At 41.4% G+C, this 18556-nt stretch overlaps 1 protein-coding gene and 1 long non-coding RNA gene across 4 annotated transcripts in view; one reads left to right on the top strand and one right to left on the bottom strand.

Moving 5' to 3' along the window:
* The window catches only part of LOC113251160 (uncharacterized), an 85629-nt gene that overhangs the window by 12950 nt on the left and 54123 nt on the right, over window positions 1-18556 (bottom strand). The gene's annotated exons all lie outside the window — the stretch shown is intronic.
* PARP4 (poly(ADP-ribose) polymerase family member 4) overlaps window positions 1-18556 on the top strand; it is a 128022-nt gene that overhangs the window by 58411 nt on the left and 51055 nt on the right. For both annotated transcript variants that reach the window (XM_057309855.1, XM_026492939.4), the window contains 5 exons: window positions 1161-1298; window positions 9241-9436; window positions 10408-10475; window positions 11056-11243; window positions 13822-13921. In XM_057309855.1, coding sequence (XP_057165838.1) covers window positions 1161-1298; window positions 9241-9436; window positions 10408-10475; window positions 11056-11243; window positions 13822-13921 — 690 coding nt within the window. The remainder of the gene's footprint in view (window positions 1-1160; window positions 1299-9240; window positions 9437-10407; window positions 10476-11055; window positions 11244-13821; window positions 13922-18556) is intronic.

Below are 18556 nucleotides of genomic sequence, written 5' to 3'. Positions count from 1 at the left end.
CTGAACAAGAAACCCTCTGGATCAGATAGCTTCTGCTGTGTAACAAACAATCTCAAAACCTCATGGTTTAAAACAATAACATTTAGTTATTTCTCACAGTGTTATGAATTGGCTGAGCAGTTCTAATGGGCTGCACTGGCTTGGCTGGGACAGGATGGTCCAGAATGGGCTAATTCTAATACCTGGCAATTGGCCTGGTGTCAGTTGGGACGATGACCACGTCTCTCTTCATCCAGCAGGTTGGCTCAGGTTCATTCATATAGTTAGTGGAAGGGTTCTCAGTAGCAACAGAGGAAGGCAAGTCCCATTGCACCAATGTTTTCCAAGCCTTTTGCATCACATCTACCAATATCCCATTGACCAAAACAAGTCACATTGGCCAACTTTGGATCCAAGGGTAGATAAATAGGTGCTACCTTGACAGGAAGAGATGCAAAGTCACATTGCAAAGGGGCAAGCACACAGAAATGGAAAGATTTTATAGCCATTTTACAATCTATCACATTGCCTTTATTGTTTTAAAGCTTATCATCCACATTTTCAGAAGTTATTTTATATTTATGAAAATGTAATTTATTAATTTTTTTTAAAGATTTATTCATTTGACAGAGAGAGAGACAGCCAGCGAGAGAGGGAACACAAGCGGGGGGAGTGGGAGAGGAAGAAGCAGGCTCCCAGCGGAGGAGCCTGATGTGGGGCTCGATCCCAGGACTCTAGGATCACGCCCTGAGCCAAAGGCAGACGCTTAACGACTGAGCCACCCAGGCGCCCCTATGAAAATGTAATTTTAAAATAAGGCATAATTATAAGATTTTTATTGAATTTTCTATTTTTACTCTTCTAAGTTCTAGTGTACTTACTGCTATATCCAGATAGTTCTACCTGAATACATAGATCTGTAATCTTTGGATCCAGGATTTGAGACTGTCTCAGACTTCTCAATTTGACTGTGTACATCAACCTTAGAATTTCAGGAAGGTAACTGAAATGATAATGGCCATGACTTCTAAAAATTTCATAATTTGGAATTTATTACTACCTTGTTGATTCTTGATGAAGTTAGATAAATTATGCAAGGGCTTGCCACTTGACAGGTAACTGCAAATTGATCATATGGTATTATTCCATTATTTACTTTGTCATTGTTGTTTGTTTTGTAGCACACAGACTGCAAAGCTGTAATTAGCACCATGGAAGGTAGCTCCTTAGGCAGTGATGGATTCTCTCTTCACGTTGGTTTGTCTGACGCATATCTCCCAAGAATGTGGGTTGAAAAACATCCAGAAAAAGAAAGCGAGGTATAGTCTTTCTTACTTAAAAATGGGAGACAATATTGAAAAAATATTTCAGAATAGATTATTTAAATTTGGAAATTACTGATAGGCCTGAAAAACTAGCATTACAAAATGAGCTCTCACCACCCCAAGACTTTACAACTAAAAATACTTGTGAAATCAGGCATGACAAACTTCTGAAGTTTCAACCAAGTTCCTCATGTGGCATGTTTCTCTATGACTGTAGTTTTTACCTTAATCCCCACCAAAACCAAAATATGCCTTCAGACATTACATTGGTTAGTCTGTATAATTTTAGAGTTTTAAAATATTAATACTGTAAAAGCAGATACAAAATTATTTATGGTCATAAGACAACTTGTGGTCTATGATGAGGAAATCTCTTCTTACTAGAATAAAAATTGAGAGTGACATCAGCAATGGCCAAACAAGATGTCCTTCACACATATCCACCCCCCACCCCATAACAATTATTTGACGTCTATCCACAGACAAAGTGCCATGTGTGAGTTTTGGGATCCAGTTAGGAGATTTTGAAGCCCCAATGCAGCCCAAGACCAAAGAGAACCATTTTGAGAAGGCAGGTTTATCCCCAGGCAGCTGACTTGCTGACCATGGTCCTGGCTGCAGGCACTCTGTGCCCCCAGATATCCTGAAAACACCCTCTACTTGGCTCCAGCCTTCTAACAGTCACAGTCTGCAAGCAGACCCATGATTCCAGGGACCAAACAGGAGACACTTCGATCTACAGCCCTGAAGATTCTGAAAGGGCCCTATTCTCAGCTCTAGCTCTCTCCTAGCTGCATTCCATGAGCAGTCCCATTGGCATAGGACCTGTTGGATACTCATGTCTGCACCTCAGGAGATCCCAAAAGGGCCCTATATTCTGCTTCAGCCCCTCCAGCCATGATCAGGGACCAGTCAACCTCCCCAGAGACCTCATGGGAGATATCCATCTGCACCTTCAGAACCAGGTCTGCAGATCTCAATCATGATTGTGAAATCTGAAACAGTTCCGGGCTTGGTTCCAGATCCTCTCAACTGTAGTCCAGGGTCAATCTTGCCCTCCCAGGGACTCATCCAGCAATGAGGCAGGAGCCTACCCAGGGACCTAGTGGAAGCTGCACCCATACACACACCTGGTAATCGGTCTGTTGACTGAGGAACTGTGGACTGTGCAGTGACCTCTTGTCCCAGGCTACCCTACTGAACAAGATACTGAGGCAATCCCAGCCACCCAGCGACCAGACATGATCCACACCTGTCTGACCCCCTGGTAACAAGAATGTCAACTGCAGACCACACCATAGACCTAGCAACAGCCTTGAAATTGACTCCAGTCCTGCATAACTGTAATACCGGAGGTAATCCCATCAGCCAGTGAGGCTGCCAAACTAGTCTATAAAAACAAAGAGGTGTTTGCTCCTTCAGAGGCCCAGAAACCAATGCAAGGTATGTGGATCATGAAGAATTAGGCAAACATGACACCACCAAAGGAAACTAATAAAGCTCCTGTAACTGATGCCAAAGGAATGGAGATCTATGATTTGCCTGACAACAAATTTAAAATAATCATCTTAAGGAAACTCAATATAATACAAGAAAACAAGGAAAAACAACTAAATGAAATCAGGAGAACAACACATGAACAAAATGGGAAGTTTGATAAAGAAATACAAACCATAAAACAGAACCAAACAGAAAGTCTGGAGCTGAAGAATACAATGACAGACTGAAAAAATTCAAGACAGAGCTTCAATAACTGACTTGATCGTGCAGAAGAAAGAATCAATGAACTTGAAGACAGATGATTTGAAATTAGACAGAGGAACAAAAAGAAAAGAATGGAAAGGAGTGAAGAAAGCCTACATGAATTATGGAGCACCGTCAAGCAAATGAAAATTTGTATCACAGGCATCCCAAGAAAGGAGAGAAAAGGGCAGAAAGATTACTTAAAGAAATAATAGCTAAAATCTTCCCAAATCTTGAGAAGGAGATTGACATCCAGGTGCAGGTAGTTCAAAGGACCCCAAGCAAGATCAACTGAGAGATTACTCCAAAACACATTATAATCAAAACATGAAAAATCAAGAACAAGGAGAGAATTTTGAAAGCAGCAAGAAAAAAATGGCTCATCACATATAAGGGAACCCCCCCATAGGGCTATCAGCAGATTTTCCTGCAGAAACCATAAGATCAGGAGGGAGTGGGATGATGTATTCAAAGTGCTGAAAGGAAAAACTGCCAACCAAGAATACTACTCTTTTGGGTTCCTGGACCCAATTCCAAGGGAAGGTGGGGTGTTTTCCCACATACCACCATGTAAGTCCAGGATGTTACCTTACTTCTGACCAACTAGCTACAAATCAGAGATTCCCACAAGCCTTTCTTTAGTTTTGGTTAACTTGCTAGAGCAGCTCACAGAACTGAGAGAAACATTTTACTTACTAGATAACCAATTTATTACAAAAGCATATAACTCAGGCATAGCCAGATGGAAGAGATGCATAGGGCAAAGTCTGAGGAAAGGGTGCAGAGCTTCCATTCCTTCCTCAGGCATATCACTCTTCCACATCTCCATGTGTTCACCAGTGTGGAAGCTCTCCAAAGTCCATGCTTTTGGGTTTTTATGGTGACTTCATTACACTGTCATGATTGATTAAAATCATTGGCCATTGGCAATTGATTCAGTCTCCAGCCCCGCTCCCCTCCCAGAAGTCTGGGGATAGAACTGAAAGTTCAAAGTCTCTGGTCACATGGTTGATTCTCCTGGCAACCAGCCCCCCTTCTTAGGTGGGAGCCAAAACTTGCCTCATTAAGATAACAAAAGACACCTTTATCACTTTCATCACTTAGGAAATTCCAAGGGTTTGGGGAGATGTGAGCCAGGAACAGTGGACAAAGACCAAATACATATGAGTTGACCAAATACGTATTTCTTATAAATCACAATATAGCATAAACCCATCAAAACTGCCCTTCAGAAATGAAGGAGAGGGGCGCCTGGATGGCTCAGTTGTTAAGCATCTGCCTTTGGCTCAGGGCATGATCCCAGGGTCCTGGGATCGAGCCCTGCATCAGGCTCCTCTGGGAGCCTGCTTCTTCCTCTCCCACTCCCCCTGCTTGTGTTCCCTCTCTCGCTGGCTGTCTCTCTCTCCATCAAATAAATAAATAAATCTTAAAAAAGAAAGAAAGAAAGAAAGAAAGAAAGAAAGAAAGAAAGAAAGAAAGAAAGAAAGAAAGAAAGAAAAGAAAAGAAAAGAAGGAGAGATACATTCCCCCCAAAAAACTAAGGGAATTCATCACCACTGGTCCTGCCTTATGAGAAATGGTAAAGGGAGTTCTTGAAAGAATGCTAGAGAAACACAAGCTTCTAGTTGTGAAATGAATAAACCATGGGAATAAAAGGTACAGCATAGAGAGTATAGTCAATGCTATTGTAATAGCATGTGGTGACAGATAGTAGCTGTACTTGTGGTGAGCATAGCAAAACAAATAAACTTGTCAAATTGCCATGCTGTACAAAGGAAACTAATATAACATTGTATGTCAAGTATATATCAATAAAAAATAAAATGAAATAAAATATCCTGTCAATAGATGCAGAAGAACTGTTTGAAAAATTCAACAGCCTTTCATGCTGAAAGCTCTGAACAAACTGAGTATAGAGGGAACATACCTCAACATAAAGACCATATATGACAAACCCACAGCTAACATCATACACAATGGTGAAAAATAGAGCTTTTTCTCTAAAATCAGAAGTCAGAGTGCCCACTCTCACCATTCCTATTCATTGTAGTACTGGAAGCCCTAGCTAGAACAATTAGGCAAGATAAAGAAACAAAAGGTATACAAATAGAAAGGAAAAGTAAAATCATCTTGGTTTGTAGATAACATGATCTCATATATAGAAAACCCTAAAGACGCCACTAAAAAACTATTAGGACTAATAAACAAATTCAGGCAAGTTGTAAGATACTATAAAAAAAAACGTATAAGCCAATATCCATGGTTCACATAGATGCAAAAATTCCTGATATAATATTAGCAAACTGACTTCAACAGCACATCAAAAGGATCATACATCATGATCAAAATCAACACAAAAATCAATTACATTTCTATGAACTAACAGAAATAAAGAAAGCAATCCCGGGCGCTGGGGTGGCTCAGTTGGTTTAAGTGTCTACCTTCAGCTCAGGTCATGATCCCAGGATCGTGGGACTGAGCCCTGCATCGGGCTCCCTGCTCAGCAGGGAGCCTGCTTCTCCCTCTCCCTCTGCTGCTCCCCCTGTTTGTACTCTTCTCTCTCTCTCTGTCAAATAAATAAATAAAATCTTTTAAAAAAAGAAGAAAAAAGAAAACAATCCCATTTACAATAGCACCAAAAAATAAAATAAAATACTTAAGAAATTCAACCAAAGGACGTAAAAGATATATACATTGAAAACTATAAGACACTGATGAAAGAAATTGAAGAAGACACAAACAAATGGAAAGATATCTCATGATGGAACCACAAAAAAACATGAATAGCCAAGGCAATCTTGAGAAAGAACAAATCTGGATGCATCACACTTCCTGTTTTCAAACTATACTACAAAACTATAGTAGTGAACACAGTGTGGTGCTGTTATAAAAACAGACACACAGACCCATGGAACAGAATTGAGAGCCCAAAAGTAAACCCATGCGTATATGGTCAACTAATATTTAACAAGGGAGCCAAGAATATTCAATGGGGAAAGGATGGTCCTTTCAATAAATGGTGTTGGGAAAACTGGATATATACAAATGAAATCAGGCCCCTATCTTGCACCACTCATAAAAAGTAACTCAAAATGAGTTAAAGACTTAAATGTAAGACTTGAAACCATAAAACTCCTGGAAGAAAACAGAGGAAAAGCTCCTTGATGTAGGTCTTGACAATGCTTTTTTTTTTTTTTTTAATATGACACCAAAAGCACAAGCAACAAAAGCCAAAATTAATAAGTGAGACTACATCAAACTTAAAAGCTTCTGCACAACATAGGACACCATCAACAAAATGGAGAAGCAGCCTATGGAATGGAAGAAAATTTTTGCAAACCATATATCAGATAAGGGGTTACTATCTAAAATATATAAAGAACTCATGTATCTCGGGGTACCTGGGTAGCTTAGTCAGTTAAGAGTCTGCCTTCAGCTCAGGTCATAATCCCAGGGTCCTGGGATCGAGTCCTATGTGGGACTTCCTGCTCATCTGGGAGCCTGCCTCTCCCTTTGATCCTCCCCGCCCCACTCGTCTCTCTCTCTCTCAAATAAATAAAATCTTAAAAAAAAAACAACTCATTTAGCTCAATAACAAAAAAAAATCTGATGAAAAAATGGGCAGAGGAACTGAATAGACATTTTTCTAAAGAAGACATCCAGATGACCAGCAAGTACGTGAAAAGATGCCCAACATCACTCCTCATTAGGGAAATGCAAATCACAATGAGGTGTCACCTCACACCTGTTGGGATGGCTGTTATCAAAAAGACAAGAGATAACAAGTATTGGCATGGATGTGGAAAAAAGGGAATCCTTGTGCACTGTTGATGGGATTATAAATTGGTGCAGCCACTATGGAAAAAGAAGACAGAGGTTCCCCAAAAAATTAAAAATAGAATTACCATGTGATCCAACAAGACCCACTTCTGAGTATATATCCAAAACAAATGAAATCACTGTCTCAAACAGATAACCACACCAACATGTTCATTGCAGCATTATTCACAATAACGAAGACATGAAAAACCCTAGTGTCCACTAATGGATGAATGGCTACAGAACATGTGATAGACAGACAGATAGATACTGGTCAAAGCGTACTAACTTCCAGTCAAAAGACAAGTAATTTCTGGGGATCTAATATATAACCTGTTGACTATAGTTAACAATACTGTATTGTGTGCTTGAAAGTTGCAAAGAGAGTAAATTTTAAATGTTTTGACTATAAAAACAAAACTAGAAGTTATGTGAGGTGATGAATGTGCTATTAGCCCTATTGTGGTTACATTTCACAATTTCACATCGTGACATTGTACACCTAAAATTTATACAATGTTATAGATCAATTATATCTCAAAGCTGGGGAAATTTCTTTAGCTGAAACTTATATGATAGTAGTTATACTTTAAGTATTGGTTGATTAATAAAAGATAAGGTTGCTTATTTTAGTCATCACAATAACATCTATATTCCTTTTAGAATAGCGTGTGCATATATGTGAGAGACAGAGGCATATTACTTATTTGTTCTTCAGACTGTTGATACCCCAGATATTTTCAGATATTAATTCTTTATTAAATTTGGACCTCTCAGGGGCTTATGGCCTACACATTGGAAACTCCAGCTCTGACATTCTACTTTATTTGAGCTCCTATAGACCATCTCATTGTTGAATAAATCTTATTCTTTTTGTCTTTGTAATATTACCTGGCTAGAAAGTTGAATTTTACAAGGAGGTCTTTTCTTATAAAAATTATACATTTATGCCAAACTCTGAAAATCCTACCTGTATGTATATGTATACCTATCCCTTGCAGGGATGCCTGAAATATTAGTTGTTTATACTCTAAATCATCTTTTAAATGCCACAGATAAACATGGCATTTAATAGAGTGTGGTAAATTGACAGACCCCTTTAGTAACAGGAATAAGAACGTTTTAATTAATCTTTTCTGTAAACATGGATTTTTGTATATTGGGTATGCTTTAAATGAAACACACACATATGTATAGTGGTGTGTTTATGTCTCTACCTTCTTTGGGGCTTATAAGGTATTTGTTGCCAGCCATACACACTGGCAAGTGGCACATCCCCATTAGAGTCTGACATCTAGAGAGAAGTAGTGTGCCTGAGCCCAGGGGGGATTCATCAGTTTTTAGTGGGCCACTCTTTATTCTCTGTTACTCTAGCCCAATTACATGTCCATCATTCAGAAAGATTGTGTGGTTGGGGTTTCGAATCGAAATTTTGTTGTCTTTGGGCACATAGAGCAGTCCAGGCAGACCTTGTTTTATTGAGCTGCACTGTATCGTGCTTTACAGATACTGTGTTTTTTACAAATTGAAAGTTTGTGGCAACCCTGTGGAGCAAGTCCTTTGATGCCATTTTTCCAACAGCATTTTCTCACCTCATGTCTCTGTGTCACGTTGTGGTAATTCTCTCAATATTTCAAACTTTGTCATTATTATCATATTTGAAATGCTGCAGTCTAAGGATAACACTTGAACAGGTGAGGAGCTGCTTCCTATGGATGAGCAAAGTGGTTTCTTGAGATGGAATCCACTCCTGGTGAAGTGAAGACTGTTGTAATGACAACAAAGGGTTCTAAAGAATGTTATTGACAAAGCAGCAGCAGGGTTTGAGAGGAGCGACTTCAGTTTTGAAAGAAGCTCAACTGTGGGTGAAATGCTATCAAACAGCATCACATGCTACAGAGAAATAGTTCGTGAAAGGAAGAGTCAATCAATTTGGCAAACTTCAGCGTTGTCTTATTTTAAGGAACTGCTGCAGCTACCCCAGCCTTTAGCAACCAACACCCTGGTCAGTCAGCAACCATCGACATCAAGGCGGGACCCTCCATCAGCAAAAAAATTATGACTTACTGAAAGCTCAGGTGATGGTTAGCGTTTTTTAGCAGTAATGTATCTTTCAATTAAGGTATGTACTTTTTTTTAGATATAATGCTACTGCACATATATTAGACTACAGTATAGTGTAAACATAGCTTTCATGTGTTCTGGGAATCCAAAAAAATTGATCTAACTCACTTTTTTCGCGATATTTGCTTTACTGTGGTGGTCTAGAACCGAACCGGCAGTATCTCGGAGGCATGCCTATCCCAGTATAAACAAGCCAGACCAGTTTAAGTTATGATAAACATCAACACAGCACCTTTTTTTCTTTTTCTAGGCCTGCATGCTTGTTTTTCAACCAGATCTCGGTATCACACTTCCTGACCTAGCCGAGAACAGTGAAGTGATTATTTGTCTCGATTGCTCCAATTCCATGGAGGGTGCAACATTCTTGCAAGCCAAGCAAATTGCCTTCTATGCAGTGTCCTTGATGGGTAAGAAGCAAAAGATAAACATTGTCAAGTTTGGCACAGGTGAGTGCTCTTCAGCCCCAGTCCACAGTGTGCTTTCTCCTTAATATTAACGCGAGTAGAGCTGATGGCTGTTGGTACCCTGACCCCATCTGTGGAGTAAGAGGTTGCATAGCATAGAGTTCAAGAACCAGAACACTCAAGCTAGGTCCCTGGGTTCAGATTCCAGCTCTATCACTTACTAACTCCAGATGTCTCCTTGGGCAAATTACTTGAACTTTTCCTCATCTGTAATATAAGTAATAGTTCCTACCTCATCGTGTTGTAAGGACTGAGCTAATGCATGTAAAGGATTTAAAACAGTGCCTATTACAGGGCAAGTGCTGTATAAACATTCCTAGGTTACCAGCAGCTGAACCAAATGCAAGACCTTTGGTTTGACGTGTATGAGGGTCACAAGGATGTGGACAGAACACTTGAAATCAATAAAGTAGTAGAAAAATCTGTAAGGTTTCAGGAAGCATCAGATCAGCCCTTTTAGAGGAAAAGTAATACCATCCTCCAGGTGGGGGTCCAGGGACATCTCAGCCACAAGAACAAGGTACTTTAGGAATGAGAGAAGGAACACAGAGTGAGGGGACAGTCACGTCCTGTTGATTCTTCTGTGCCATTCACCAGAAGACAGAGCCCTTTTACGAAGGAGCCAGGGTCTGCTGCTGCTGGGGGCAGAGGTCAAGTAAGGCTGGGGTACCACGGGCCTGGAAGGAGAATATGTCCCTTTGGCGGCCAGGCAGCCTGTGCTGTTGTGACACCCCGCATCTGAGCCATCTTCTACAGAACAGAGGTCTACACATGTAATTTTACTCAGAACATTTTCCACAGTAAAGTGCATAGTTGCAGTGCACTAGAGTTAAATATTTAAAGGAATACTGCGGTGAAGTTTTTTTTAATATGTTAAACTATCAAACATGATTGTTGGTGGTCAATAAAGTGAATATTTAATAGCTGCACCTCACACCAATCTTATCACACAGGTTACAAGGAATTATTTTCATATCCCAAGTACATCACAAGCAATAATGTGCCAACAGAGTTCATTATGGTGAGTAAAAGAACCTTCCTTCATCTCTTGGGTCTTTTCCTATCAAGTTTTAACGGTACTGTCTGGTCTTATTCCCCCCAAGACCACTAATAGAACAGCCCTAGTCCTTCAGTTTTTGTATGTCAGTGGGCTCTTTTTAAAATTATTATTATTAATAAAAGTGATATGAACTCATTAAAGAAAAATTAGAAATTAAGAAGGGTAGAAAGAAAAATACCACAGTTCTACCACCTAAATACAACCAGCATTAACAGTGTTGGAATGTTTTCTTCCGTTCCTTTTTTTCTTTTTCTTCAAATGGCACAAGCGGAGAAGGACTAGTTGCCACTTCAGCCCAGGCCAGCAAACCCAGAAAAACCATAAAAACATCAAATAAGTGTCAACCGATAATATCGTAGTTACTGTGTGATATGAAATAAACTAACAGGATATAAGCATAGCTGTTCCACAAATGTGTAATTAAAAAAAAATATCTTTTCAGTGATATCTCTAAACCATCATCGAGACATGCTTCAATAAATGGTTACAGTTAATGGTGAATATATCCAAAAGGAATAACCTTTCATCTCATTTCCTCCAGTCCGCTACACCTACCATGGGAAATACAGACTTCTGGAAAACGCTCCGATATTTAAATCTACTGTACCCTTCTCAAGGCTTACGGAGCATTCTCCTTATATCTGATGGGCACCTCCAGAATGAGAGTCTGACTTTGCAGCTTGTGAAAAGAAATGTGCGGCACACCAGGCTGTTCTCCTGTGGTATCGGGTAAGTGAAGGAGATCTAGTCACACAGTGAACACGGGGGGGGGGGGGGGGGGGGGGGGGGAGCGCCTATGGGTAGGTTTTCTTTGTTGGCCTGCACATGGTTTTTAGAAGTTTTGAAGTTGATAACAGTATATGGAAGCAGTTTAGCATAGAGTTGCAGAGCTCTGGGCAAGTTGTTTAACCTCTTGTCTGTAAAATGAAGATGATAATGAAAATGTCATAGGTTTAATAGGTTTGCTCTGAGGATTAAATGAGCTCATATATAAAAAGTACTTAAGGCCCAGCCCTGCACTGGGGTGAGGGAAATGTGGTGTAAGGAAGACCCACACCCCAGCACCACTAGGAAAAAAAAAGTACTTAAGAACATTTGGCAAGCACCAAATCAATGTTAGTTTTGGGGTTTTTTTTGTTTGTTTTTTTGTTTTGTTTTGTTGCATAAAAATCCAAATTTCCAACCTATCCTGAAAAGCCTGAAGCCAGGCATACCCCCTCCCCTGGCAGTTCCTGACCAGGGCTGAGGGCCACTGCTTTGGGTAAGGCCCCACCCAGGCTCCTTGCTCCTTCACACCTTTCTGGTGGCTGGGCACATTTGCATTTTCAAACCCTGTGATGAACATAGGATCTTTCTCTTGGGAGGCTAGGCCCCCATGATTGTTGGAATGAACCCCCTCCCCAATTATAGTTAGCTTTTTTGGATTGGACTGAAGCATATGGTGTAAACATAAGGAAAACATCAAACAGAAGGGGCCAGACTGGTGTTTGCACAGAGCATGCATGCACCATCTCCCTGGGCTCTCCCCCACATAGTCACCATCCTGGCAAGTGATAACCAGGCATCCCTATTCTGAGGCAGTGCGTGGAGCAGGGCAGCCCCTCAACATGGGGGTAGGGGCAGAGGTGGGAGTAGTGGCTATTGGTGTTCCCTGGGGCCACTGTTCTGTCCTGGGCTAGGGGTCCTCCTCAGGCCTCAGCTATGAGCTACAGGAGCTGGCACCCTCCACACCCCTTGAGGGCCCTCCCTGTTGTACCCAAGCCAGACCTGCCTGCACAAAGGGCTCTTTCCCTCTCTCTGCCCCTCCTCAGTCACAGCTCCTAGGCCTCTCCTCTAATCTGAGGCCTAAGAGAACACCACAGACCAACCAGGAAATTTATCCAGCCCACAGTGGACTCCGCCAGGAATTGCTCCTAAATGGGCTTTACCTGATTAACTTGTGGACATGTGGTGACTGGCTCTACCCTGCTGCAGGGACGTGTCCCCCTCCCTGCCTGAGTCAGTGCCCTGTTCTGTCTTCCTGGTTACGGCAACATCCCTCTGCTCCCCTGACCACATATCAGAGACTTTGCCAGGGTTACGGCTCAGACTTCAGTGCAGAAAATACTAGGCCCTGTTGATTCCTTCTTTGCTGAGAGCCTGTCATGAGACAGACACTCCTTGGTGCTGGACCACAGTGCTTTATATAGGGAGACAAGCAGCAAGCAATCCAATAAGCTGAGAGGAGAAATGGGTTTTCCTAAGTGCCAGGAAGGAAATGAGAGGGGTGCTGTGATTGGGGGTGAGTGGGCATGAACCTCATTTGGGAGATGACTTTGTGCTTTGACGTGACCCAGCCTGAGGGAGCTGGAATTTTTACTGATTTTCCGTCAGGTTTTAGGATCTTTCTAAATGTTTCTGCCTGACTTTATACATGCTCATTTGTATTCATAAACTCTAGCAATATGTGAGTTCTCCAGGAGTCGAGACTGTCATTCCTGCCTGTTGTCACAAACTGTCCTCTGAGCTCCACACAGCGGGAGCAAAAAAAGATTCCGAGCAGCTTCAGGAGCCGATGAAATCGATAAAATGCAAATAAACTCCAGTTTAGGGGGATTATCTAATTGGTGTTGTAACGACCACCAATTAATTTTGAAGACTAAAGACAAATCCAATCTTTAATCAATAGACTAAGAAATATTTTAGAAATAACTTTCTGAAGTTCTTTTCCTGAAAAATAATTGTGTCTTTAACTATTTCAGGAGGAACCTAAGAAAGGCTTTCTTAATAGTTTTAGAATTACTATTGAGAAAAATTTAATAGGACATTGTCATTGAAGTAAAGCTTATCTTTGCTGGAAGGAGATGTCTTTATCCCTTTTGCTGTCTAGATGGGCACCATGTTTCAAGATGTAGACTTTATTAACTCTGCCAGTTCTTGGCCTTTCGAATCAAATTTGGGTAACTGACACTCATTGAAAGTAGGTTGATATTTTTGTCAGTATTCTGATGACTTTTTGGAGGTTTTTTGGAATCATCTACTCCCTCCTTTGGTAAACCAAGAGTCAAGAATTTCTGCTCTTTTTTTTTTCTATTGTGAAAAAGAAATAAATTCTCTGGTATATGACAGCTTAAATTACTCAAACCTTCAGATGTTTCATACTGTCCAGGCTGACTTTTATCTCTTTAACCTCAACTACAGAGAGTAATTCTTCTGCATGTAATGTCTCTTCTATTGAGTTTCGAGCTATGTCAACATTGTTACCTACATGACATTCAAAACTGTTTCTAAAATTTCTTGAAAATTAAAACATGTAAAATGTGATCAGTTCTACAGCAAATCGCCATATCTTAAGGACTCTGTCCCAGTACGGTGCTGGAGTATTTGAGTATTTTAACTCAAAATCCAAACACAGTTGGAAAAAACAGGTACGTTTTTCAAACATTTCTAGTTTATGCTTACATGTGGAAATACTATCTTCTTGCAAATCTAGTGACAGTAACTTCTGTGTTTTCATTAGTGGAAAGGGGACCTAGGAAAAGGACAAAGATACCAAAGGCATAGTTACTTAGTTACTGTCTGTCTTGCACCTAGCAATTCTCCTTAATTGGGTCATTCTCCTAACTAATAGTTTGATTTCTTCTTTATAAAGTGTCATAGAGGGATTTTTTTATTTTTTTTATTTTTTTTAATAATTTTTATTATTTTAGTCACCATACCTATTTAGTCACCATACCTAGTTTTTGATGTAAAGTTCCATGATTCATTACTTGCATGTAACACCCAGTGCACCATGCAATACGTGCCCTCCTTACTACCCATCACCGGCCTATCCCATTCTCCCACCCCCCTCCCCTCTGAAGCCCTCAGTTTGTTTCCCAGAGTCCATAGTCTCTCATGGTTCATTCCCCTTTCTGTTTACCCCCCCTTTCTTCTTCCCTGTCTTCTCCTACCGATCTTCCTACTACTTATGTTCCATAAATGAGTGAAACCATAAGATAATTGACTTTCTCTGCTTGACTTATTTCGCTTAGCATTATCTCCTCCAGTCCTGTCCATGTTGCTGCAAATGTTGTGAAATCGTTCTTTTTGATGGCTGAGTAATATTCCATTGTATATATCATGAAGGGATTTTTAAAAGTGAAGTATTGGGGCGCCTGGGTGGCTCAGTCGTTAAGCGTCTGCCTTCGGCTCAGGGCGTGATCCCAGCGTTCTGGAATCGAGCCCCACATCAGGCTCCTCCGCTATGAGCCTGCTTCTTCCTCTCCCACTCCCCCTGCTTGTGTTCCCTCTGTCGCTGGCTGTCTCTATCTCTGTCAAATAAATAAATAAAATCTTTAAAAAAAAAATAAATAAATAAATAAAAGTGAAGTATTATACATGTTTTGCTAGAGTTAATATGCTATTGTGGCAAAATATACATAAAATTTACCTTTTAACCATTCCTAAGTGGCATTCAGTGGCATTAAGCTACATTAGGGGTGCTTGGGTGGCTCAGTCAGTTGGGTGTCTGCCTTTGGTTCAGGTCACCCTGCATTGGGCTCCCTGCTCAGCGGGGAGTCTGCTTCTCCCTCTCCCTCTGCCCCTACCTCCCACTCATGCTCTCTGTCTCACTCTCTCTCACTGTCTCAAATAAATGAATAAAATCTTTAAAAATAATAATAAAGGTACATTCACAGTGTTGTGCAGCCATCACCACCATCCATCTCCAGAACTTTGCATCATCCCAAACAGAAACTCTACTCATTAAACAACTACTCCCCATTCCACCCTCCTCCCAGTCCCTGGCAACCACCATTCTACTTTCAGTCTTTATGAATTTGACTACTTTAGATACTTCATGAAAGCAGAATCATACAATATGTGTCCTTCCATACCTGTCTTGTTTCATTTGGTATAATGTTTTCAAGGTCTATCCATGTTGTGGCATGTGTCAGAATTTTCTTCTTTTTTAAAGGCTGAATAATATTTCATTGTGTTCACATACCACATTTTGTTTATCCATTCATTTGTTGATAGATATTTGGGTTGTTTCTACCTTTTAGTGGTTGTGAATTTTGCTGCTGTGAGTATTGACATATAAGCATGTGTTCAGGTCTGATTTCTGTTATTTTAGGGATATAACAGAAGTGGAATTTCTGGATCATTTGGTAATTGTGTTTAGTTTTTTTAGAATCTGTTATACTGTTGTCCACAGTAGCTTCACCATTTTACATTCCCATAAGCAATGCACTAGGGTTCCAATTTTTCTACGTAATTAATAGCATTTGTCATTTTCCGGTTTTGGTTTTATTTTTTATTTTTTTATAAAGATTTTATTTATTTATTTGACAGAGAGAGACAGAGTGAGAGAGGGAACACAAGCAAGGGGATTGGGAGAGGGAGAAGCAGGCTTCCCACCAAGCAGGGAGCCTGATGTGGGGCTCGATCCCAGGACCCTGGGATCATGACCTGAGCCGAAGGCAGACACTTAACAGCTGAGCCACTCAGTGCTCCGGGTTTTGGTTTTATAATAACCATCCTGGGGAGGATCGGAGAAAAGATGGCGGAGGAGTAGGGGACCCCTTTTTCAGCTGGTCCCCTGAGTCGAAGTGGATATCTACAAGACCATCCTGAACACCCACGGAATCAGCCTGAGACGCAGGAAGATACATCTGGATCTCTACAAATGAACATCTCCAGCGCTGAGTATTGAGGTACAAAGTGGGGAGCTGTGAATCCGCACACAGATATTGGAAGATAAACGGAAGGGGGAGGGAGCCGCCGTCTCTGGCACTGGAAAGCAGTAGCTACCTGCACTGGGGAGCGGGCCAGACTCACGGACCGACACCTGCGAGAAAGCAGTCTGAGACCATGAGCCTGGGAACACGCGTGCGACCAGACTGAAAACTGGAGCTCTGGAGCGCTCACTGGAACCAGACTAAAACTGGGAGCTCGGGAGTGTGCATGCGTCCAAACTGAAAAACGGAACTCCAGAGCACACAATCGAACTAGACTGAAAACTGGAGCTCCAGAGCGCTCACTGGAACCGGACTGATACTGGGAGCTTGGGAGCGCATGCACGACCAGACTGAAAACCGCTGCTCCGGAGTGCACGCAAACCACACTGAAACAGGGAGCTCGGGAGCACACGGGGAAACCAGTGGTGGCTAGCGGTGTTAGAGCACAAAGGACAGAGATGTGCAGGCCCTGGAAGCGAGGGCTGGGAGAGCGGCTATGCGGCGCACAACCCGGGATGCTGCAGGGGTTTTGGCATAACTGACAGAAACAGAGTTAAAGTGGCTAAGAGAGCTCAGTGGAGAGCAGACTGTGATCTCTCTGGTCTGAGACAGAGGCTAGGATATGGCCACTGCTGCTCTGACTCTCAGAAGAGTCACAGAAAACCGCCAGGGAAAGCCGCCAGAGAACAAAAGCCCAGAAATATCAGCTCACAGTGTGCCCATCCCCATCCCCCCTCGCAGGGGACAGGGCAACTCTACCCAAACAGGGTTGCCTGAGTATCAGCGTGGCAGGCCCCTCCCCCAGAAGACAGGCTGAAAAATCAAGCCCACATCCCTAAGGTCCCTATAAAACAAGTGCACACTGCCTGGGTCCTGGTCAATAATTTGGGCTCTGGGCATCCCCGCAACCTCTCCTCATCAGAATGATGAGGAGGAGAAATGCTCAGGAAAGAAAGGACACAGAGACTGTGGCCTCTGCCACAGAAATGATGGATATGCATACAACCAAATTGTCAGAAATGGAGTTCAGAGTAACAATGGTCAAAATGATGTGTAGGCTTGAAGAAAATATTAACAAGAATATAGAATCTCTAAGGGTGGAAATGAGAGCGAATCTGGCAGAAATTAAAAATACTATGAATCAATTGCTGTCTAAACTAGACACTCTGGCGGCCAGGGTGAGTGAGGCAGAAGAACGGACTAGTGAATTGGAGGATGGGATGGTAGAAGACAAAGTTAAAACAGAAACTTTGCTCAAAAAAATCCAATCTCAAGAATGTAGGTTACAGGAGATTACTGACTCAATGAAATGTTCCAATGTCATAATCATCGGCATCTCCGAGGGGGTGGAGAAAGAGAGGTCTAGAAGAGATATTTGAACATTGTAGCTGAAACTTTCCTAATCTGGCAAAGGAAACAAGCGTTCGTGTCCAAGAGGCAGAGAGGACGCCTCCCAAGGTCAATCACAGCAAACTTACACCACATCACGTCATAGTGCAATTCGCACATATTAGATCCAAGGATACAGTATTGAAAGCAGCCAGGGCGAAGAGATTCCTTACGTACAGAGGTAAAAATATCAGAATAACGTCAGACCTGTCTACACAGACCTGGCAATGTAGGAAGGGTTGGCAGGGTATTTTCAAAGCTCTATCTGAGAAGAACATGCAGCCAAGGATCCTTTATCCAACAAGGCTGTCATTCAGAATTGATGGAGAGATAAGGGGCTTCCAGGATCAGCAGAAACTGACTGAATTTGTAACCATGAAACCAGCCCTACAGGACATATTAAGGGGGGTTCTATAAAAGTAAAAAGGCCCCAAGAGTGATACAGAACAGAAATTTACAATCTATTGAAACAAAGACATCACAGGCAACATGACATCATTAAAACCATATCTCTCAATAATCACTCTCAATGTGAATGGCCTAAATGCTCCCATAAAACGCCACAGAGTTGCAGCTTGGATAATAAGGCATGATCCATCCATTTGCTGTCTACAAGAGACTCATCTTGAACCTAAGGATACATCCAGACTGAAAATGAAGGGATGGAAAACCATTTTTCATGCCAGTGGACCTCAAAAGAAAGCTGGGGTAGCAATTCACATATCAGCCAGATTAGATTTTAAACTAAAGACTATAGTTAGAGATACAGAAGGGCACTATATTATTCTTAAAGGATGTATCCAACAAGTGGATATGACTGTTATAAATATTTATGTCCCCAAGAGGGGAGCAGCTAGATACAGAATCCAACTCTTAACCAGAATAAAGAGACATATAGATAATAATACATTAATAGTAGGGGACCTCAACACTCCACTATCAGCAACAGACAGA

The sequence above is a fragment of the Ursus arctos genome, unplaced genomic scaffold (genome assembly GCF_023065955.2).
Source record: "Ursus arctos isolate Adak ecotype North America unplaced genomic scaffold, UrsArc2.0 scaffold_10, whole genome shotgun sequence".
NCBI lineage: Eukaryota > Metazoa > Chordata > Mammalia > Carnivora > Ursidae > Ursus > Ursus arctos.
Note: the sequence above shows the minus strand (reverse complement) of the source record. Positions and strands in the feature narration are given on the sequence as shown.